Raw genomic sequence first — 23,988 nt, 5'->3', positions numbered from 1 at the left:
TATTAGATTGCAACTGGGATAAAATCACAGACTTTTCACAGTTGCTATTATCTAGATGGATGGATAGATAGATAGATATAGCTTTCTCTTTTTGAAAAGTAAATCTCCTACCCAGCCACTCAGTTCTCTTTGCTGGAGGCAATAATACTATTAATTTACTATGCATCCTTCCAGGGATATTCTATGCACTTATAACTATATGCATCTTTTTTCCTTTTTCTCCCAAATGTTATGAGGCTGTAGATGCTCTTTTGCACCAGGCCTTTTTTACTTAACAAAATGCTTGGAAATCTTTCCATATTGGTATAGTTAGGGGACAACTCATTCTTTATTAACAGTGGCAAATTAATTTCTACTATGCACATATTATTATAATAACAAAATAGTCCATAACATGTACTTAAAGAATTCTCTTACTGATTGATATTTAGGCTGTTTCCAACCCTCTGTTACAAAATGTTGCCAAGAATATCCTTGCACGTACATCATCTTACCCATTTGCAAGATCTCTATAGAAAAATTTCCAGAATTTGAATTGCTAGTTCAAAGGATATGCTCAATATTAATTTTAATAGATATTTCCAAACACCTCTATGGAGATTGTACTAATATACATCTCCACTAGCAATGTATGAGACTGTTTCTTCTCTCACACATTTGTCAGTATAACATGTTGGCTTAAGTTTTTACCTGTGCCAATCTGATAGATGAAAAATTCAATCTCATAATTTGTATTTCTTATAATGAATGAGATTCAGCATCTTTTCATATGTTTAAGAGCCATTTGTATTTCCTTTTCTGTGAAATTCATGTTCTTTTTCCACATTTTTTTCTATTGGATTGCTGATTTTTTTAAATACTCATTTGTAGGAGTGCTGTATATTTTGGAAAGCAGAACTGTGTCTTCTTTGAATTAGAAATTTTCCCCTAGGTTGTTGTTTGTCTTTTGATTTGATTTAATTTTTTTTTTTTTAATTTTGGCAGGTAATTAAAAAATTTGTGTGTGTGTGTATTTGTGTGTGTGTGTGGTATCTGAATTTGTGTCACTCTTAGAAAGGTCTTCTCAGCTGTGAGATCATAAAAGATCCATATTTTTTCCTCATAGTTTTATGGGTTTTTTTTATTGCTTAAATCTTTGTTCCATCAAATATTTTCTTTTCAAAATTAATTATTAAAATATACATTTAAATGCTTATCTATATTCATAAGGCTAAGAATAGCTAAAAAGAAGAGATTGTTTTCTCAACTCTGTGATCACATTCTTTTGAATGTTCATCCTTTGGCAGGTACAGATCTAGAATCGGCCCTAGACATAAAGTGGTTCAAAGTACAATCCACATGCATGCATATAATATAAACCTTATATATTATATAGATAATGTTGTTATCCTATAAAGAGATAGCAGATAGCTCTCCAGTAATAACTCGATAAAGGGATTCTACTCTACAAAATTTCGAAATTATATTGCCTGCAAAAATGAAGATGATCTAGAAGAGAAACACAGAGCTTCCTTGGGGAGGCAATTTACTTTACAGTTCTCGGTGCTGATTCTATACAGGGCTGGTGAGAGGGCTTAGTGCAGAATTCCCTTTTCTTCTTGTTCTTCTCTAGAGGCCAAGCCATTTAGTGTGTCATTTTTGTATCAGATTTTTTTTTTTTTTTAAAGAAGGCATTGGGGCTTTTTTTTTTTTTTTTTTTTGGCTGTGTTGGGTCTTCGTTGCTACATGCGGGCTTTCTCTAGTTGTGGTGAGCGGGGGCTACGCTTCGTTGTGGTGTGCGGGCTTCTCATTGCGGTGGCTTCTCTTACTGGGGAGCACGAGCTCTAGGCGTGTGGGCTTCAGCAGTTGTGGCTCACGAGCTCTAGAGCACAGGCTCAGTAGTTATGGCACACAGGCGGCTTAGTTGCTCCGCGGCATGTGGGATCTTCCCAGGCCAGGGCTTGAACCCACGTCCCTGCATTGGCAGGCAGATTCTAAACCACTGTGCCACCAGGGAAGCCCACTGTGTCATTTTTGATTCCAAGGTATTCTGACCTGCTGTAGGTGAAATTTATTTTCTGTCCTGATAGTTTTATAGGAGAACTATAGGAAAAGGAAAATTTTAATTCTTTTAGGTTTAATATATATGGACATATTGCTTTCAAAATACCTGTAACGAAATTCACTTCAAAATGAGACAGAAGGAGGACTTCCCTGGTGGCGCAGTGGTTAAGACTCCACGCTCCCAGTGCAAGGGGCCCGGGTTCGATCCCTGGTCAGGGAACTAGATCCCACATGCATGCAGCAACTGAAAGTTCGCATGCTGCAACTAAGGAGCCTGCCTGCCACAACTAAGACCCGGTGCAACCAAATTAATTAATTAATTAACAAAAAAAGCGACAGAAGGAAAAAGAAACAAAAAGAAACCTGCTGTCCTAAAGAAACCAACTGTAGATCAGAAAACTTGCCATTAATTTAAGAATTGTCATTAACAGGGGGAGAGATAAATTAGGAGTTTGGGTTAAAATATGCACACTACCATGTATAAAATAGATAACCAACAAGGACCTACTGTATAGCACAGGGAACTATACTCAGTATTTTGAAATAACCTATATGAGAAAAGAATCTGAAAAATATATATATATATTATACCTGAAATCTGTACACCTGAAATTAATACAACATTGTAAATCAATTATACTGCAATAAAAAATAAATTAGAAAAAAAGAACTGCATTAGCTTGAGTCATCTAATCTTTTTAAGTCAAATATCTATATTAAATCTGTTTTTTCCTTTCATTTACTACATTAAGAATGAATAATCTCTATGAAGATAAGTGCCATATAAGGCAATGCATTATTAATTTTTAAACCCAATGAGATAAATAAAGTTGATCAAAATCCATGATCAGACAAAACAAGGCAAGAAGTTTATTAGCTTGGGTGGGAAAGGCAGATGGTTATAAATTAATTTGATTCATTCTTAGTAAATTCAGATGATAGGTATGAAATATATAAACGGACAGCATTTCTGCCCATGAGGTATTTATATATTTTTCCTAGAAATGTCAGAGTTATACTGACAAATCACACTGGAAAGGCAGGCTGATTTTTGGAGAGTTCTTCCAATGTGGGTCTTTAATATTCAAGGCCATCAAATGTGACAAAGGAATCTTTTTAGATTTATTTCTGTTGGAACGTGCCAGGTTCAACAGTAAGATCTGGAGACTTACATTATCAGGAATCACAAGCTACTTACAAAAACAAGCCACTCTCTTAATTGTGATTTGGGAATGGGGCAAATTTCCAGGGATAAGTTGTCACCACAGCCAGGAACAACTGACTAAGAAAGAATGATCTCTGGGTTTTTCCAGAAAGCTGTCTGTTCATTAGGTAATGTTAAAATAGGACAAGGGTGGCAAGCTTTTAAACATTCCAGCTGTAATATTTAATTTTAAATATTCTGTGAGGAACGCAGCCATCCCAGAAGTCTGCGTTAGCTGGTAAATGGCCTAGCGTTTTTGGAAAAAAAATCTGAAAATAGCAAATAGCATTCTGAAGTAGAGAACACCCATTTGTTACTAGCTAGCTGGAGGTCCTCAGGCATGTCACAATGCTCCACATTTGTATGGGGAAGGAATTAAGCTAGGCATTGATTCTCAAGGCAGGCAGAACCGAGGAACCTCTTACCCAGATTTTAAAGAACCCCACACAGACCAATTCAATCAGATTCTTGGGAGTGGTGTCCAGGCATCAATATTTTGTAAAGTGTAGCAGGGTTGAGAAACACCAGACTAGATAACCTCTAAGGTCCCACCCAGATCTCAGTAAATGAAGGGGAGAATTCAGAATACCAGCACAAGAAATGGAACTCAAGAAAACATAAAAGCCGTGCAAGTGTAAAGCAAACCCTAACCGGGGGTGTACAACACACAAATATCATCAGAGAATGATATTCTCACATGAACTGTGGCTTCATGAACAAAAAAATATGCTTGATTAGTAAAGATAACATCAGTAAAAACATTCAAGGCACAGAACATGAAAGGTATTATGTCATTAACATCTGGTGGCACTGGTACTTTTTATCCAATTCCAAATTTATGACATACATACATATCAAGCTCTGACCATTCAAAGACTCAAAGCTCTTTTCAATAGAAATTAAAAATCAAACAGTGTGAAACGGTAGGTTTTTAATTTCTCACTGAAAAACATCAAGAGTTGATATGGCAAAAGCCAAGAGGTTACTTTATGAAGACATGTTCATTCCTTGCTTTTTGGATGAAAGAGATAATGCTAAATGATAACAGCCAGAATCAATACTATGACTAGGATTATGACTAAGCACTGCAGGTTGATTCTTAGAAGGGATTCATTTGAACTGGGCCTCAGAAAATAAAACAAAATAAAAACCCTCCCTCATGTGACCTTCTATCTTGGATTTTAGCCAATAGGGCCTGAGTTCTTAAACTGCATATTAGACATGGGCCTTGTCTGGGCATCTGTGAACCCTCTGGAACTGCCTGTAAAAACTGTGTGTGTGGGCCTGCGTGGGTGTACCCATGCACAGAGCTTTCTTATCCTTTTTTGAGTCAAGAACTCCTTTGGTAGCCTATGGACCCCTTCTCAGAAAAATGTTTTTAAATGCATAAAATAAAACACAAATGACTGCAAAGAAAAAAAAATGAATTAGTTATCAAAATGGTTTTGTAAAATTACAGGACAGTAATAAATGTCCTTCTTTATCAGCATATTAAATAACAAGATCCTGATGCTTAGGTAGACAGCTATAGTAATCATCTAAATTTCGGAGTAATAAAGAACACAGTTATTTTCATGACATCAGCAATATTGGCAACAACTTACGTGATATGAAAATATCTGTAACTTCCATTGCTGATATAATCACAGGTACTGTTAATACTGCTATGATTTGTTGTCTGTGATCATCATTGAAGGAAGTGAGACATTTCTATTATAGGTTAGAAAAATAATTTCCCCATCCAAGTTCACAACCCTCCTAAATCCTCTGGACTCCAGATGAAGAACTTCTGATCTATATCTTTATCCATCTTGAGGGGGTTTGATGATACGCCTCCAGCAAGGATAGAACATTAGACCACAAAGCACTTAATAAGCATTTCAAGGATTGGTTTCCATAAGGTCCTGCAGACACAGAGCCCTGGAAAGTCGCAAAACAGTAGGGAAAAGGTGAAGGGCTCTCTGAGGTGGGACCGTAAGAAATGCTCTGTGAGTTTCTGGAGCTAAAGTTCAAATGCATCTTATTTTTAATTTAATATATGTTTTAATGTTTTGCATAGTTCCTAAAACATGTACAGTGACCTACAGGATCCATAAAGCACAGCAAAAGCTCACTTCTGAGTGGATGAGAAAAAGAGAAAACAACATAAGGGGCATAAAGTGAAATGATGCCGAGCACGAAGCTGGTGCAAAAATAGAAAGTGAGCCACAAATTTGCTTCCGAGCTTTTTGGCAAAAATAAAGCTGGACAGTCACAGAATGCACAGTTTCCAAAGGATTACACACACACACACACACACACAAATCCTCAGAAAAAATTCAGCCTTTCTGGTACTAAGACTGAAGAGGTATTTCTCCCATGGATCTTTATAAAGAGAATATCATGCGTTGTAATTAATGAACAATATCTTCAATAATATCATTAAAAGAGACATAACAATGAGTTCCCCAGAACTTTTTAAAAAATAATGTTTTTTTAAAACAAAACAATGGCAATACAGCAAACATGATTCAACTGGGGGCTCATGAAGTAGAGATGGGTACTCAGCTTTCTGAAGTCAGATGTGAGTGATGTGCTGACAGGCCATTGACCTAAGTCAGTCAGAACTGAACACTGGTCCCCCATTGTCAAAAGCAGGAGGTGGCGCACTTTTCTTAAAGAGGTGGATAATAAATATTTTCAGCTTTACAGGCCATACAGTCTATTGCAAATACTCATCTCTGCAGTGAAAGCAGCCACAGCATGTAAATAAATGGGCATCACTGTGTTCTAATAAGCTTTATTTATGGACACTGAAATCTGAATTTCATACACTTTTCACATGTTGTGAGATATAATTCTTCCTTTGATTTTTTACCCAACCATTTAAAAACCATTCTTAGCTTACAGGTTATACCAAAACAGGATGAGGGCTGGATTTGGCCACAGGACATAATTTCTTAACTGCTGGTCTACAGGATCAAGTTTTCTCCAGATACCTCCTTGACTCTTGTATCCTTCTCTTTCCTCAAGCCTCTGTCTAAATCAGCTTTTTAAGGTAATAACTCCTTCTATACTGTATATGCAACTATACACAGATCCAAGCAGGGTGCTATCATGGAGACAGACGTGGCTTCAGAATTCATATGTCCCATGGAAATAAGAAGGTAATCCAGCATGAATTAGCAGCAAAGAAATGGTTTAGTTTCCAGTCTCCTCATTAAAATAAACATACAGACACAACACCGAAAAAATGGTAATAAAATTTGAATACACAACCTTCTCTATTTAAAGGATCACGTGCTATTTTTTTAGAAGCATATAAAAAATGGGTATAATTAGCTGAATCACTTAATTCATGTATTGTAGTGTTTACGGCACTAGATGTCCCAATGAAAATGAGGCCATATGGTGTTTCACAGCACACAATTAACTTGGTACAATCCCAATAAGAAAGCCTTCATTCTAAATATCATTCAGGTGTCCCTGAGCTTCTGTCTGCTTGGAGACAAAACAAAGAACTAGGCCACTGAACTTGGCAAACTTGGGTTGTCTCTACTATTATATGGGCTCACCAGAAGGCATAGGGAATTTATCCCATCTCTTTATTTTAGTAAAGATTTGTAATCCTTATACCCACCCATTCTAGAGAGCGGCTAGGATAATTAATAAGAATTTATGAATAAGCCTTGATGAGTATGATGAAAGGAAGGTATTAATGCAGACCCAGAGGAACCCTGCTATAATTCAGGGAGGGGGCAATTGCCCTCATGGAAGCACAATACACATCAAATCAAGTCTCCTAGAAATGTGTAACTGCCTTCAGAAGATGCTCTAAACCACACAATTATAGTGTTCAGCACAGGTCTTAGCTGCCTTTCTAAACACCAGCCCTGTAAGTGTTCCACTGAAGGCTGTGTTTCATTACCTCTGTGTATTTCCTTCATATTCTTTTGCAATTGGTTCTGGTAATGAGGCTGTGTATATGACACAAGCTCCTTGAACCATGAAAGATTAAAATTCTGTGCTGAGCTGTGGAAATGTCAATGAAACCTCTAGTACACCCAGAGAACAGGCCTGTAGCTTGTGGGGCTTTGGGAGCTTGTAACTCATGAATGCTCGACTGTGCAGCGCCCACATAATGAACAAGGCCAGGTCTAGAGTTACATGTAAGTCACTGCAATTATTTCTAAGGACACTTTTTCTTGGGTATATGCATTCACCCACTAGAACACTGAAGCTTTGTATTATTAAGGTGAAATGTTGGGTTCGATTCCAAACACTACCGTTCCTAAAACTGGCCGCAAAGCGTCATCCAAACTAACATTTATTGCCTTTTAATGGCATTTGCTCAAATCCACATCTTCTAAAGATTATATACAACGTTCCAAAAAGCACCTGAGGAAAATCCCTTTCAAAGCGACCACCTAATCTTTTCAGTTTCTTCACTGCGTTAATCTGCATCCACAAAGTTTAAATGTATGTTTCAATCATCAGAATAATCTTCATTTTGACAGCGGTAGCACCCATGACATCTATTACATTAACGAATGAAAAAAAAAAAGAATCATTGAAAACATGGCGTTCGAATTTAGGAGGGAGTCAGCTCTGCCGCTCACACTAATGCATCCTAAGGCGGGTTATTTAATCTCAATAAGCCTTACTGTTCTCAACTATAAAATGGGGATAAGAACATCAACTACTCCATAGGTTACTGTGAGGAGGAGATGAGTTACTGTATGGAAAGTCTCCGAATAAATGCTTGTTCCCTTCCCCTATCTAAGGAACTCAACTGGATCAACAAGGTACCTTCCTCAACCTTGAGGGAGACTCTTAACCTAATCAAGAATGAACATCACAATGTGATGTTTAAAGGACTTATTAAACCAGAGCCTCAACACTGAGAAGAAAATGGAAGAAACCAGGTGTTTATGATGACTCAGACTTTTCCATTCACTGAATGGCTAACTAAGCAGAGGCAACACATCCTTTTAACAGAATTTTGTACCCAAGGTGTCTCACATTGTGAACGCATGGATTCTGAGATTTAATTCCTCTACTGTCACTACTACTCCCTTCATTTAAATAAGGTAACCTCTCTATTAAAGGACTTCGATCTCAGCCCCTACAATTACATGCAGCCAACGCTGCTCTTCTCCCCTTGAGCGTGGGCTCCGGCCTTTTACACAGTGGTCTCCTGGCAATCAGAATCCAAGTCTTCCTAGTGGCTGTCAATGAGGCTATGGCCCAGGATTGCTGAAAACTTAAGACTTTCCCGACCTATGATGACAGAATGAGACAAACTCCCCAAATGTTTCTTCCAAACGTCATGGAAAGCGCCATTTAGGACCTCACAATTTCCAGGCACTCCTCATTGGTCCCCAGTGAAATGGAAGCATTATCTGGTTGCCAACATCCTTAAGCCTTGACTTCCAGGTAGGTCAAATTTTTATTTTGTGAAAAATACATGGGTAGCCTGGTTTCCTTTTATCATTGACAAATCACTGTTACAACTTGGCTCAAGTATTAGCAGCTTTAGTGGAAACAAATCATTCTGTTCACATTTGTTGAATACTGACCTAGTGGTAAAACTAGGCAATAAAAACTATTACCCCTACTTGTTGAGTCTGAGCACAAAGAAAATTTATTTTCCAATTATTCACCTTATGTCACCATAAAGAAAGAAATGTGTGTGATGGCAAGGGTAACATGCATTTGCGAGTGTATGCCACTTACTCTTTTTACAAAAGTGCTGGGGAATGTCTCAATAGAATTCTTTATTATTATGTTGAGATATCAGCAGCAGGCAGCTGCCAAAATAGTTTACAAATGAAGCAGTAATATATTACTAGTTGCCCAATCCTGCTGTGTCTGCTACTTGGCGTTTGTCTCATTCCCTCTATGAAATAAACAACTTATTAACTACAGAGGAGCTAATAAGATTTTAACTTCTCCTGTGGGGAACTCGCTAAAGATGTATTTCAGTTAAATGAGTTCCCTCCTGACTATTTGTTCACAAACCTGCTTCAGGAGACGGTGAGGACTAAATGAGTTAATGCACAGGCAGGCTCTGGGAACAGTGCCGGCCACATCAGAGGTTCTCAATGCGGATGATAAACAAGTCACAACAGAGTGGGAATTTGCTAACAAAACATGCTCTAAAAATCGAAACTCTTGATAAATATGCAAATCCCATAGTCAGAATTGTAATCTCTATGTCTTATTAGATCTCTTCTTAGTCAAATGGCTCATTTAAACACAGTAGATGAATGCACATGTTTTAATTTTATTTTTTAGTAACTACTAGGAACATTGTTGTATTAGTGACACAATGGCCCAAGAGCTGTACTTATTCATATAATTCAGGAAAAGATTCTATTGGAACTCAGCAATTAGTTAGATTTAGTTGGCAGGACCACACAATTATTGTGATCGACTTCACTGTACTTCATGAACTTAGGAAACAATGGAAATGAATGGATTTAGAGATAAAACTGGAAATTCCGAGAACTACAACAAGAACTGAGACCTAAATGTATAACTGAACTTGCCCCAACTGTTGCCTAATATAGTTTTATCTGTATTGCACACTATGCAATCATTATTATCTTTTTTCCTGTTTTTGATAAAATGATTAAACTGTTTGAGAAGGTTTAAGGAAGAGTATGTGAGGTTGGGGAGTTTGGGAGGGTATGAGTTGAATTTTCTAAAGAGAAACAGACTGGCCCATGAAAAATATTTCAAAATGGTAAAGTTACATTTTTCAAACACTGCTCTCTGATGCGTGTTTTCTATCTCCAGAATATCAAAACAAGATGCTAAAGCTAAATCAAAGTGTAAGTGTGGGGCTTCCCTGGTGGCGCAGTGGTTAAGAATCCGCCTGCCAATGCAGGGGACACGGGTTCGAGCCCTGGCCTGGGAAGATCCCACATGCCGCAGAGCAGCTAAGCCCGTGCGCCACAACTACTGAGCCTGAGCTCTAGAGCCTGTGAGCCACAACTGCTGAGCCCACGTGCCACAACTACTGAAGCCTGCATGCCTGGAGCCCGTGCTCTACAACAAGAGAAGCCATGACAATTAGAAGTCCGCGCACCACAACGAAGAGTAGCCCCCGCTGGCCGCAACTAGGGAAAGCCCGCACACAGTAACAAAGACCCAGCACAGCCAAAAATAAATAAATAAATAAATTTATTTTTTAAAAAAAAAAAGTGTAACTGTGACTCACTGATAACCAACTTGGGAGTGTTTTTTTTTTTTTTAAATTTATGGAAACTATTTCCCAGTATGTAAAAGAAAAAACAAAGCTATAGAAAATGGGAAAGGCCTCTTTCAAAGGGCACACAATAAAGAGAAAAGTGCTAGGCCTGTATTTAGGTGCTCAGAGTTCCAGCTCAGTGGTGGTTTCACCAACCAGCTGGCCAGGAAGATGGTCGTGGGGCTTAGCAAAGCTCTGAAATACTGTGTATCAACTTGAACGGCTTGAACATGAGCTCTTAATTTTCCTTCCAGAAGTAAAGTGCTAGGGTTCTTTAAAAAAATACATTTTTAAAGTAGAAACAGCCTGAATAAAAAGTAAATAATTTAAAATTTTAATTTAGGAAAAAAAAAGGGATTTTAAAAAATGTATGAAAAATCAGTTGGAAATTTTATTGCTTTTGGCCCAAGGTCACTGTAATACTGACTGGGCAGAAGGTTGAAAGAATACACAAGTTGTGGGTGGGGTGTTGCAGTTAGAAAAAGTAAACGCTATGTTCTGAATAGTTTAAAGACAGTGTTTGAATGGCCTAAAAAACTATAATTAAAGAACATAAGTCTGGGGACTTCCCTGGTGGCGCACTGGTTAAGAATCTGCCTGCCAATGCAGGGGACATGGGTTCGAGCCCTGGTCCTGGAAGATCCCATATGCTGCGGAGCAACTAAGCCCCTGTGCCACAACTACTGAACCTGCGCTCTAGAGTCCGCAAGCCACAACTACTCAGCCCGCGTGCCACAACTACTGAAGCCCGCGCGCCTAGAGCCCGTGCTCCGCAATGAGAGAAGCCACCACAATGAGAAGCCCGCGCACTGCAACGAAGAGTAGCCCCCGCTCGCTGCAACTAGAGAAAGCCCGCGTGCAGCAACGAAGACCCAATGCAGCCAAACATAAATAAATAAATAAATAAGAATATAAGGCTTTGGTAGCTCTAGTAAACTATGGAAACGAAAGGTCCTGGTTGGGTCATTCAAAAAATATTTGTTGAGTGAATGAAGTGAACAAATACGTAAGTGAGGATCTGACACGAACTAAAAAAGGAAAAGTTTTTAGAGCTCTTAAAGGAAAACAAAATAATATACAATGGAATCACAGCAGAGGACGAAAAAGTTAATTCAGGTTTTTAACAGTAGGAAATATATAAAAATAAAAATCATCACCAACATCTTAGTTGCCTATTTTGCTAAAAGTTGAGAAAGCATGAGTTATCCATAAATAAATGATTAGGGAAGGTATAGGTGAATGAAGTAATGGGGATAAAATCTCAGACTACACTGTAGGTGGTTTAAGTCTCCAAGCAAAGTCTGCAAATAATTTTTCAAGCCCACACTCAGCATGCATTAAAAAGAAAAAAAAAGTAATTGTAATATTAGACTGGACATAGATGCTTGGTGGATAAAAATCCATATTTTTATAACAAAACATATAAAGATGTTAACTAGATATTTAAAGCAAATATTAACCTAGCATAGAAATGATCACTTTTAATGATGTAGCATTTGATATATTTATGTAACTCTTTTAGAAAAGCTTGATAACAGGTCACATTTTTCTTGCCAAAATTTAATATTTGGTGCTAGACAGATATTAGATTGAGCTTGCCATGTTTATGCTGCACACATGTTTTCACAATACCAGTAATAGAAAAATCAACTTCAGGAGTAAATGTGAAATACAGAAAGAATTGCTGATTAGATTTTAAAGGAAGTCACACCAGCCAACTGATGAAAGTCACCTTATGCACCATGTGTTATCAGAGGCAAGTTAGATTTTAAGTTTTAATACAATGGCTCTTTTGCAGAGAGAAAAAAATATTTCCATCTTGTGTGCCAACTTATTCTAAACTGAAAAAAAATTATTTGGTGATCAAAAGGCAGGAAAGAGGATCAATAAGACCACATTTGTCACGAATCCAATGTTAATGTTAATTAACCTTTCTGAAAAAGTTCTATTTAATATTTATCAGAAACAAAGGGAGCTTAGATGCCAGTGTGAGTCTGAGAAGGGGAGTGGTGTCCTGGGCCTGGTGCTGGGCTTGCGGTAAGAGGAACCAAATAGCTTCGGGGACCCTGAAAGCAGGGGCACTGGCTGTGCTGCTGAGCCTCAACAGATCCCAAGGGAGAGGAAGCAGGGACAGACGCCAGCAGCCCCTGGAGCCCCTCAAAGTCCCAGCATGGTCACACCAGAGCAGAAGCACAGTTCCCACCCTTCTGGGAGTAGGGGGGCAATGTCAAAGATCTTAGACAGCCTAACCGAACTTCCCCCAGAGTTGTGCTGGGGCAGCACAATGACCTCAAAGTACCCACGAGAGCATGAGAGAAGCAAGGAAAGGTGCTGAAACTGAAGGAGCTTTCAGACAGGAATGCACTTGAACTGGACCAACACTAAGGATGAGACAGAACAATGCACATCTCTACGGATGCCTGTAAGGCAGAGGCCACAAGACAAGGTGAGCACTGCTCACCTCCTCCGCCCCCAGCCCAGACCTTAGCACTTTGTAGGGAAAAGGGATATTTAATATTTAAAAAGGATATTAAATATTTAATTTAAATTAAATATTTCTGACTTAAGTTTACTTGTTCTTAAAGTACTCCTTTTATAAGAATGTCATAGGTATAATAAGGGAAAGGTATGATATGAAATGTTAAGGATACACAGGAATCAAGAAAAGGCAGAGATTTTTTTGTTTCCAGCAATGATGGTCTAGGTTATACAGTCCAATCCTTCATAAAAACAAATTTCAAGTGCAGGCTATAATATACAATAATCTAATTAGAAACATCAAATACCCGAGAAGATAGTAAGTAACTACCAGGCCAAAATGTGCGGGGAAAGCAAGACCGTAAAAGGTAAGCAAGCGGCGAGGCACTTTTGCCCTGATAAGGGGCAGATGTGCATGGATTTTGACAGCCTCACGGGGGAGGTGAAACAGAAATCGAAGACTAGAACGTACCCAAGTGGGGAGAATACAAAGGCCTTTGTCTACACTAAGCTGAGTTTCCCAAGAGTCACCCCCTAAAAATAACAGTGAACCAGAATCAACCCACTTCCCACCCCGAAAGACTGCAGGGACAATGGCCTTGACATGGGAAGTGTACATAAGGAGGCACAGGGGGGTAGTCCATGAGGACTTGTACTCACCAGCTGGTCCCTGTGTGCAAAACTGCAGCTCGAATTCACATCACCTGGGTGGTCTACAAAACTTTAAGTGGTAAGTTTGGGTCAAAGTGGTGCCAGACTAGTAGTGCCACCAGGCACCTGGCAGAAACAAAAGCAAGTCCTCCAGGGGGTCGGCAGGGTGGGGGGAAGACCATTCATCCTAAGCCTCAAAGCATCCCTACAGGTAATTTTTCAGTGGCAATGACGAATATCCAGGCAAAAATAAGCAAGCACATAAGAGCAGACAGGTAAGAGGGGAGTGGGGGAAATCTAAGCAAAATAGAGATGCTAAAAACAAATTCATTCACTAATGAATTCTGCAGCCTTTTATGCAAAAAAATATTTATGGAGCACCTACTCAGTGCCAGGCTCTATGCAAAGTTGCTGGGGACAGGTGCCATTTCACCTGTCGGATGAGCAAATCACCTAAGGGATGAAAGGTTAGTTGAAATGCCATTATATTTATGTTTATTTACTTTTAGTTTCTGTGTTTTCCAAAGACTTCCAAACACAAAGATGAGTGCCCATTACTATTTAGTGACAGGTTTTGAAATAAACAGTAATCGCCTAGGACTGAAATTGACATCACTGATTCCTTTCTCAGACTCTCATTCCCTAAAGGTTCCATGTTTGAGTTCAGCCTAATTATCCTCTAAGCAAACCAGAGAGCCACATGCATTAACAGGAAGACAAAGTGCTGAAAAATAAAGATAACTATCTCAGAGATAAAAAAAAACTCAGAGTTAATGATATATGGTAAAAGCCCAAAGAGATGATCATGAAATAACAGCATGAATCAGACAACATTAATTTTAAGATAGATCTGGAAACAGTTGAAGGCACAGGAAGGGTGAAGAGAAATTAGTCTAAAATTTACTTATATATAGATTGCCTTTCTTGGCCAAGGTTGTTGGCAAAATCTTGCTGATTATTTGGGTTACTCTGGTATGTCCACACTAATTATCAACCTTTGTCTTCTATTCAGCTTTTTACAATTAGAATTCAAATCATCACCTCTATACTTCTTTATTTGTTTGCTTTTATTAAATATTCTTATGGTTGTCATTTACTGAGCCTTTGGAATGGTCTGGCCTGTGCTTTCTTCTCCTTGCTGGGCAAACCAAGACAGTATGGTGTAATAAAAATCGTAACAGTAGCAACTGCATATGGGCCTAGAACTGAGCAAGACAGTTTTTAGGAGTTATTTACTCCTCACAACAATTGTAAGGGGTAAGTCATTACAGATGAGGGAATTTATGGGCCAGAGAAATAGAGGGAGCAGAAGCAGGGGCTTCAAAGTTGGACAAACTTGAATTTAAATCCTGACCTGCTCCTGGCATTTCTCCTCCCCTAGAAGTGAGGCTCGGTTTTCTGGGGTGAAGGCTGCTGTGAGGATAAAATGAAATACAGCACAGCTTAGGGCCAGGACTCTGGGAAGTATTTGTTTTTCCTTCCTTCCAATGGTTGCTCATCTGGAAATTCATGTCTTGTCTTACACAGCATCTTCAAATAGTTTTAAAAGTAGCTACCTCCAGGAAAATAATGGAATATTGTACAGAGTTTTTAAAATAATAAAAAGGTGGATAATTACTTACATTTAGGGAGAGCTTTAACTTTTCAGTAGCCCTTCACTCCCTTCCAAACACTGGCTTGTTTGACCCTTTGGAAAATATTTTAATATCTCAGTTGACTTTTTTAGATTGGTTGTCTCCAGGACATAATATTGTCTGTGGGCCTTGAAAAATGCTAATCCAGGACATGATGCAAGAAGAAAGGACCAGGCCTTTGCCTTTCTTTCCAGTCCTCTGGCTGCAGTCTGCCTCCTTCCTTCTCCTGGGATCTATGTGTGTGTCGACGGGATGGGAGGTGGCCAGGGTTGGAAGTAAATCAAGGGTGGGAGGGAGGGCTGTGACACATAGCTGTCTTTGGTTGCCATGGTAAGGATGCCTAACACAGGAGGAATGTGCTACCTTCCCTTATAAAAGAAACTTTCCTTTTTTACTTTTCTCAAGCTTGTGAGAAAATCATCCTACCTTCTCACATTTAAACCAAAACTACCTACTCCTCTAACAGTGGTCTGAACTAAAAGGCTATATTCATCCAGGGAGTGTGGCTAAAAAAATCCCGGGAAAGATGTATTCACCCCAGTATCCTGGCTGGCACACAGTAGGGGCTCAACAAATATTTGGAGTTACTGCAGTACCTGGGGTTTGAATTGATCATCCTCTGTTGACAATAGAGAACATAATGTAATGATTTCTGCGAGTCCCTAAAAAGATCAGCCCAGCCTCACTTCCAGGAAACCTTCCTAGATCAGCAACACTCACTTCTCAAATAATTGATTAGTTCAGAGGTCACACATGTGGACAGATTTTGTTTTGGCTTGCAAAGTTTCAAAACACATTTTGAGTTAATATTTAAAGCTTGAGAGATTTCATATGCACTTACAGCTGACTTGCTTTACCCAATAGTGTCTATCCGCCCCTTTGGGGAACTTGTGCTGGTGCCCTGGATTATAACCATGTTGGCTAAATAAAAGTTCACAAGTCCTACTAGCTGTTTCAGGCGTTAATTTCATCCTATGCAGAACACACACACACACACACACACACACCCCCCTCCAAACAAAAAATAGAAGGTTCCAAATGTGTAAATACAAAAACCAAACCCTCCGGCCCTCAAATTTCTCACTTTCTCTGTCTGTGCAGTTGCCGCGATCAGTGTGTAAAACCCATGTTTTCAAACCTTTCACTTCACAGGCTCTTGCTGACTGGAGGCATGAAGGGGAAAGACCACCTATCCCTTCATTACTAATGCTTGACAAAGCAACCCCATTGGGAAGGAATTCTTGATGAAAGCAAGGAGGTAAGAATTAAAACCTCACTGATATAAAAGGCTACTAAGTGCCACAGCAGGTTATCATTTAGAAGATACCCTTGAGAATTTTACAGAAATTAATAAAATTAAATAGGAATAAAACACAAGTGATTTGCATTTAACAGTATTTTCAAATATAATACTGAGAGTCTCTCCACTTTAAAATCGCTCCTATAAAAGGCAACTGGACCCCGACCATTCTCCCTTCTCAAGTTGATGCCGCCTTCCCCCTGGATCTTCCTGGGGGTCCAGTGTGGTTCCCCGAAACCAAAGAGCCCCCATTCCCTTCCCCTTGGTGCTGAAGTCCACACTCCTGGCCCCTGCATGGCCCCTCCACTCCCCTTCCCCAATTCATATTTTTTTCACCTCTCCCGCTGCCTGCCACAAAAACACCTCAAAGATATTTCAGTAATAAGTATTATATAATAATAGTAATAAACATTTATTTAATGATCACCTACTATGTGCCAAGCACAAGTCTAACTGCTTGAGAGAGGTCAGCCCATTCCCCAACCACCATAATCGTCTGAGGCTTGTAGTCTGGTAGTGAAAAGATGAGTGCCCAGCAGACTGCTGGCTGGGATCTGGACAAGGCTTGCAGACCACCCCTGGTGTGGCCCAAATGGTAGCTACAAGGCTGTTTCCGACTCTAAGAGTCTATGATCACTGCTGCCATGTTTAAGGATGCAAATTTTATAGGAGCCCCCATCACTAAGTGGGAAAGAAACTTTTCGAGGAACCCTCTATTTCCCACAATAGGATGGCCCAGATTAATCCTGGATAAGATTGAGCCTCCTGAAAACAGTCCCCTCATCTCACTCCACCAAGCTGAGGGGCCCCCCATGACTGAACCTGAGGTGCCACCCGATTCCAACAGGGAGCTGAATCAAGCTAGAGTCCTGCCAGTGTAGAAATGCAATTTCCTCCCTTACGTCTAGATGGTCGTAGTTTCCTTTATGAATGCCTGTCATGAAAGTCCACTCCAAGGAGTTTCCGTGGACAAAACCCCAATGACTCACTGACGTGTGCCCCGCGACCAAACCTGGCAGGACCGAGTTCCCTCAGCCCACCACCCGCTGTACCCGCGCGGAGCTCATTCAGAAGAAAAGATGGGTCTGGAAAAGCTTTTGGAGAAGAAAGGAAATTTCCCATCTCTGGTCCTTTCTCTTAACTGGGACCCACTCTGCCAGCTCCGGAGGTCTGTCCCGGCCGTGACGACCCCACGGGGCGCAGGTTCCCAGAGGCGCGGGGCGGGAAGTGACTGCCCGACAAGGGCTGCCCCGGGAGTCCCGGCCGAACCTCGCCCTCCTGCTTCCCTCCTCCTCTTCTTCCTCCTCCCCGCGCCCCAGCCTCGGCGCCGGGGCTGCTCGCCTCCGAGAGTCCCGGGGTTGGAGCGGAGTAGGAAGGCAGGAGACTCGAAGCCTACCGTCTTCTGTTTCTTGACCCCGGACGACATGCTGGCTGGCTGCGGCGGTGCCCTGCGCGCTGGAACTCGGAGCCCAGCTCCTGGGAGCGGAAGCGCTAGGACGCTCGGTGGCGGCGGCAGTGGCTACTGCCGGACTCCCGAGAAGGAGGTATAAAAAGGCTCCACAGACACGTCGCACTTCCCTTGACCAGCCCCCTCCCCCTCCTCCTCCCGCCGTGCTCCTCTCCGCCCCGTCGGCTCCGCCAGCAGCGCCCAACCCAGGGGACCCGGCCGCCTCCTGGGCGGGGTCCCGGGTCCGGCCCCCTACGCCCCGGAGCGGCTCCGCCAGCCCGGGTCGGAGGCAGGACCTTGCAGCCGGGGGCTCGGATGGACACGCCCCGCGTGCAGTCGGAGGTCAAGTTCGCTCTCCGCGTTCCCACTCCCAGTGGCTGCCTGAGCTTCCCCCACCTCCCACCCCCGCGCCTCTCCAAGGAAGGCTTCCTGCCTCTGGGACCTGCTTGAAACCGGCAGGCTTGTCGGCATGGTCCTTAGTGGGCACCGATGCCCAGCTTGTCTTCATTTGCAGTAATAACAGCCACGGTTGACATTTTTTGGTCCTCTCTCTGCACTCTGCTGACCTTTGCCTTCAGCCTCCTGTGGCCCCTGACCCAGGCATCGAGTCCTACTTTCTCCCATGAAGCACTTGAGGCTTTCAGACTTTCTCAAGATTATCTTCCAAGTGAGGGGATTCAAACCCAGGCCGTCAGCCTCCACAGTCCAGGCTTTCTACACCAGCATCAGCATCGATGATGATGATGATCAAGAAGAAGAAGAAGAAGGGCTTCCCTGGTAGCGCAGTGGTTGAGAGTCCGCCTGCCGATGCAGGCGACACGGGTTCGTGCCCCGGTCCGGGAAGATCCCACATGCCACGGAGCGGCTGGGCCCGTGAGCCATGGCCCGTGAGCCTGCGCGTCCGGAGCCTGTGCTCGGCAACGGGACAGGCCACAACAGTGAGAGGCCCACTTACCGCAAAAAAAAAAAAAAAAGAAGAAATCAGGAGGCGCAGCGCCTGCCTGCACCTTATATGCACCATTCATGGGACTAAGGGGTTTACATGCATTCACTCCTTTGGAGCTCACAATATTTTCCTCCTGTTACAGATGGGCCAGCTGAGGCACTGCTCCGACTCACAAAGTTGAGTAGGCAAGGCCAGCCCGGGAAAATGGTCAGTAGTAGCCCAGCCACTTGTTTCAGTCCATCCCCCAAAGCATTCCTATAGTACTTCCCTGTGTTCAGCAATCAGGATGGGCCCTGAGGCAAAAAAATAAGAGGAGGCCCAAGTTGACAAGGCTTATGGACTACGCCTTAGGGCTCCAAGGTTTTATCAGAGGGCAACTCTTTTAACTCAAATGTCTGGGACAAGCAAAAGTAAGGAAGGAGAAGCTATGGTTAGTGACAGCACCTTGAGGGCAGTCACAAGGCCTCACACCCCTCTGTACCTTAATTCCTTGCACAATGTGACAAACAGATCAATAGGATAGTACAAAAGAACCATGAAGATGCCCAAGGGCCACACTGCCCATTCCAACTTTGGTCTTCCTTCTGTGAAAAGGCTGAAGTGATAGCCTAAGGAAGTGAGGATTGGAACTTTTCTTTCATATCTAATTGTATTTCTGGAAGACTGTCAGCTTTCCAGACAGACACTAAAGATCTGAATATTCATTCATTGATTGCCTTTCTCCATGGGAAGTTGGGAAAAAACCAAATAAAGCAGGAGTCAGAAACTTAAAAGGCAGCCTACATATTTGTCCAGTCTTGAAATATCAGTTTATTTATTTTCTTACTCATTTGGAGTAAGCTGCCACCACTCCCTTCAGATATGAGCAGCTAGAGGGCAAATGCTGGGTTTGAGTTTCTGTTCTGCACACAAACTAGCATGTTTTGAATTTTGGGGGTTTAAACAGTAACATCCCATTCTAATTTTATTGGAAAAATCCACTTGTATCAGTTCCAGCCATATTTTGAACCCTGCCAGATTCTGCCCTAAGAGAAAAGGTAAATTAAGTGTTGATAGAGAAATAGCAATTTGCATGATTGTTTTTTTTTCATATTGCCTCTTTAAAAGCTGAAACAGAAGGATGTTAAGGGCAAATCCATAAGGGCAACTTCCTGGAAAAGAAATATATGACTGTTTAGACCTGGGGGAGGTTTTGCGATCGTTTGTCCAGTTTCCCTCTCCCTGTATTTCACAGATGGGCAATGCAAAACTGGTGCTGAGAGAGGGGAGGTAATCTGACCCTCCTCACTAGTTAGGGGCGGTGCTGAGACTCAAACCCAGGTCAGTCAGCTCCCCAGATGCAGTGAATCACTCAGCCTCTAGTTCAACTACTTCAAAACCCCCATGATAATTGCAAACTGGACTGTTTATCTTGTTTTAGATTTAATTAATTCTCAAACAGAGTACTTTGGAACAGAGATATTCTTTCATTACTTTCAAAGACGTGTGAAATAGGAGGCCTCAGCTCCCTTGGACTCAAACTGCGATGTTTAAGATCCCTTAACTTCACAGATCATCAGTTTAGTTGTAATTCAGCATGGCAACTCACTGAAAAGTAAAATAATCTTTCTTTTTTATTTTCCCAGGGTCTTTCTTTTAAAGGTGACGTTTGGAATTCTTTCTCCTCTCACTACCCTCTTACTCCTAGGAGAGGACATTCCTTCTGAAAAGATATGAGCAACTAGCAGCTTAATTTTTGTTTTCTGTCTTTTGGGTTTTTTTCTCGGTACGCGGGCCTCTCACTGTTGTGGCCTCTCCCGTTGCGGAGCACATGCTCCGGAAGCGCAGGCTCAGCGGCCATGGCTTAAGGACCCAGCTGCTCCGCGGCATGCGGTATCTTCCTGGACCGGGACACGAATCCGTGTCCCCTGCATTGGCAGGCGGACCCTCAACCACTGTGAAGCCCAGCAGCTTAATTTTTGAAGTCTATGAATCTAGAACATCAGAACTGGGAGGAGACTCATTTAGGGGAAGGAAGGAAGGGTTGAGATCTGTTCAGTCATCTGGACACACTCTCCATAACTTTCTCAGTAGTGTTTCCTCTGAGACTCCACTGTAAGACACTGTGGCCTGCACTGTACCAATTTACAATCCTTGATACTACTCGCAACATTTGCATGAGGGTTTCAAAATTTTCTTCCTGTTTTTCTTTTGTTTTCTTCCTTCCAGGAATTGGTTCAGCTATAATAACTAACTTAATAAGGTGGTGATTACTACTTGGTCCTTTCATTGTTTAGAAAAAATGGAGTCAGCTTCCCCAAATAAACAGGGAAACACATATACAAAGAATGACGGTGTTGATGAGATGTTTATGCCGCAGGTTCCCCAATACACTTTAGGGAGGCTTATCACATTTTAGGGGATCTAGTTTGGAGGCATCTTCCCTGGATTGGCCGTTTCAAAGGAATGCAGTTGCATTGCCCCCTAGTGGCTGTAATTCATAAAAGGGACCTAATTGTTGAAACCCCGTGTACAGAAATAAGTGTAGCATTTCCTTGGGTCAAGAAGTCCTTAGAGAAAGTCCTCTAGGATTCAAATATTCTTCCCATTCTCAGACACAGGTACTACCAAGACAAGCAAGACATGGTCCCTGCCTTCAAGAAACAATCTAGTGAAGGAGACAGTCTCTTCCTCCCAACCCCACCCCAGTACATTACAATATATTACTAGGACAGGTAAAAATGATACATGCATACCTTAGACATTTTATTTTGACTTAAACACATGCACTTCATTAATCTTTGATGTAGGGCTAAAGGCTTCTCTTGTGGTATGGGTACACTGGTGGGAGTTCCAAAAACCACTTTCATAGGCAACTTCAACAATTTCCAGTTTGATATTTTATAGAGTTAAAAATTAAGGGTCTTTCCAAAGCATCCATCTATTCTCATGGAAAACACAACTCTTTTTTCCCACTCATATGCTATTCACTTAAGTCACATCTAACTAAATTACTTAGTTACACTAATAGGTACAAGTGGCTTATATAAATAGGTTTGGAAATAAACACAATGGATCTCAGTAAGCATCCAGCGTAGGGAGTGGAAGTGCTAAAGTGTGTGGGCATTCCAGTGTGTCCTACTGTCAAAGAACACTGAGTGTGCTGTGGGCATCAGTCATTATCTTTTCCAGAAGAAATGGAGAGCGTGGATTAAACTGGCCAGTCAGTTAAAAGGAAGGATTTTGTGGGAGCACAGAGTTCAACTTTGAAAGGAGGGAGAGTGGAGAGAGATGTCAGGTTTTTTCTTGGGGAATACTATACATAAACTAAGACTTGAAAGAAGGGTAGGGTTCTGCCAGCCTTCCCCTCCCCAGAGTGAGGGTATGTGTAAATTCAAAAACGAAAAGGCAGAGAGCCGCATGAAATAACATGGTATGTTCAGAAAATTATAAGTATCTGTATTGCTGAGTTTAGGAGATACAACGGAAGAGTGGGGGAAGGCTGAAGGCTGTAATAGAGGACGTGCCATGTACAATTAGACAGCGACGTGATTTTGCATGTTCTCTTTATGCTCATTGGGGTGCATTAGCCATGTGGCTGGCCTTGTATTTACTCATTAGTCATAGAGACATTTGCTGTGTCCAAAGATGAGAAGTCACCGTCCTGAGGTGAAGGAGATGGATACGTACACAAACAATTCCAAGGGAATGTGATTAAGTGCCAGAATAAAGGGATATTCGAAGTTATAGGGAAAGCGCGCACACGTGATGACCACGAAGAGATTCCAATGGGTGGTGATAATTTAACCTGCGTTTCAAGGATAAAAGAAAGCTAGATAGGAGAGTGATCTGTGACCCTACTGATGGTCCAGGCTGCCTGGACTGATGTTCCCAGCTGCACGAAGCATTCATTTCCTACCCCGGTATCCCCTGTGCCTCCTTCAAGTGCCTCAGCCTGTCACTGAAGACCCAGGTAGAGCAGAGACAAGCTGCTGACAGCCAGATTGCACAACTCTGACCCAATTACCAAAAGGCCGCCCACAGAACTTAGGCAACCAGAGGAAAGGCCTACACTTCCTGGCAGAGTAAGGCTCCTCTGCCATTTCTCGGGTGGAATCCAGTACATAGTTTTTTGTCTACTCTTTGTATCAGTTTAAAAAGAAGTACACTTATTAGTATGTGCACACGTTTTGCAAAATAGAAACATTTAGGGTATTTAGGAAAATTCACTCCAAAATTCAACAAACCTCAGTGGAAACAAGTTGCATTTGTTTAATGGCAGGCAAATCAATTACTTGAGTCTATTAATTGGCTGCATTTTCAGTCTTCAACAGGTTCTTTTTAAAGATGTTTAGCAAGGTGGAAGATAACTCGATCTATGTCACTTAGAGCCTTTAAATTATTAGAAAAGTATCCAACTAAACTTAAATTATTTAACTATTAACTATTGAATTAACAAATTATTTAACTTAAATTTAAATTATTAGAAAAATCCAACTAAACTTAGTAGATTTTAAGACAATAGTTTTAAGGAAGGAAGAAGAGAAGGAATAAAGGAAAGAGAGAAGGAAAAACAAAGAAGAAAGAGGGGTTCCCTGGTGGCACAGTGGTTGAGAGTCCGCCTGCCGATGCAGGGGACACGGAGTTTGTGCCCCGGTCTGGGAAGATCCCACATGAAAAAAAAAAAAGAAAGAAATGGAAATCGTGATATTTGGCCTAAAATTGAGAAAATATCACAAAACATGACATATTCCAAGAAATTAGAGTTATAATTTGAGAAATTTGGCTATAATTGTAGAAGGACAGAAATGTTTCATTTGGAAACAACTTATATGGGGTTACATGGTAAGTGTTCTCAACGTAACTGAGAAATACGGCGATGTAATAAATTAATATTAGAATTATTAGGGAATATCATAGATACCATAAATGGATGGCTAGTTTGCAAAGAACTGGAATATAATATGTTGAACATAATTTATTAGTGGGTCCCAAACCTTCTGGAAGGGTTTTATTATAGTCACATCATAGGAAGATAAGCAGTAAAAAAAATCAATATAATCTCTCTCGCT

The 23,988-nt window shown here is 41.2% G+C and overlaps 1 protein-coding gene across 1 annotated transcript in view; it reads right to left on the bottom strand.

Annotated features, from left to right (window-relative positions):
• PAPSS2 (3'-phosphoadenosine 5'-phosphosulfate synthase 2) overlaps positions 1-18,379 on the bottom strand; it is a 78,829-nt gene extending 60,450 nt beyond the window's left edge. The window contains exon 1 of the mRNA XM_022569426.2: positions 17,941-18,379. Coding sequence (XP_022425134.1) covers positions 17,941-17,970 — 30 coding nt within the window. The 5' untranslated portion in view covers positions 17,971-18,379. The remainder of the gene's footprint in view (positions 1-17,940) is intronic.
• Between the last annotated feature and the right edge of the window lie 5,609 nt (positions 18,380-23,988).

This window comes from Delphinapterus leucas, chromosome 16 (genome assembly GCF_059928025.1).
Source record: "Delphinapterus leucas isolate spDelLeu-1000000601 "Yukka" chromosome 16, BTC_Dleu_Yukka2, whole genome shotgun sequence".
Taxonomy (NCBI): domain Eukaryota; kingdom Metazoa; phylum Chordata; class Mammalia; order Artiodactyla; family Monodontidae; genus Delphinapterus; species Delphinapterus leucas.
This window is presented reverse-complemented; position numbering and strand designations above follow the sequence as displayed.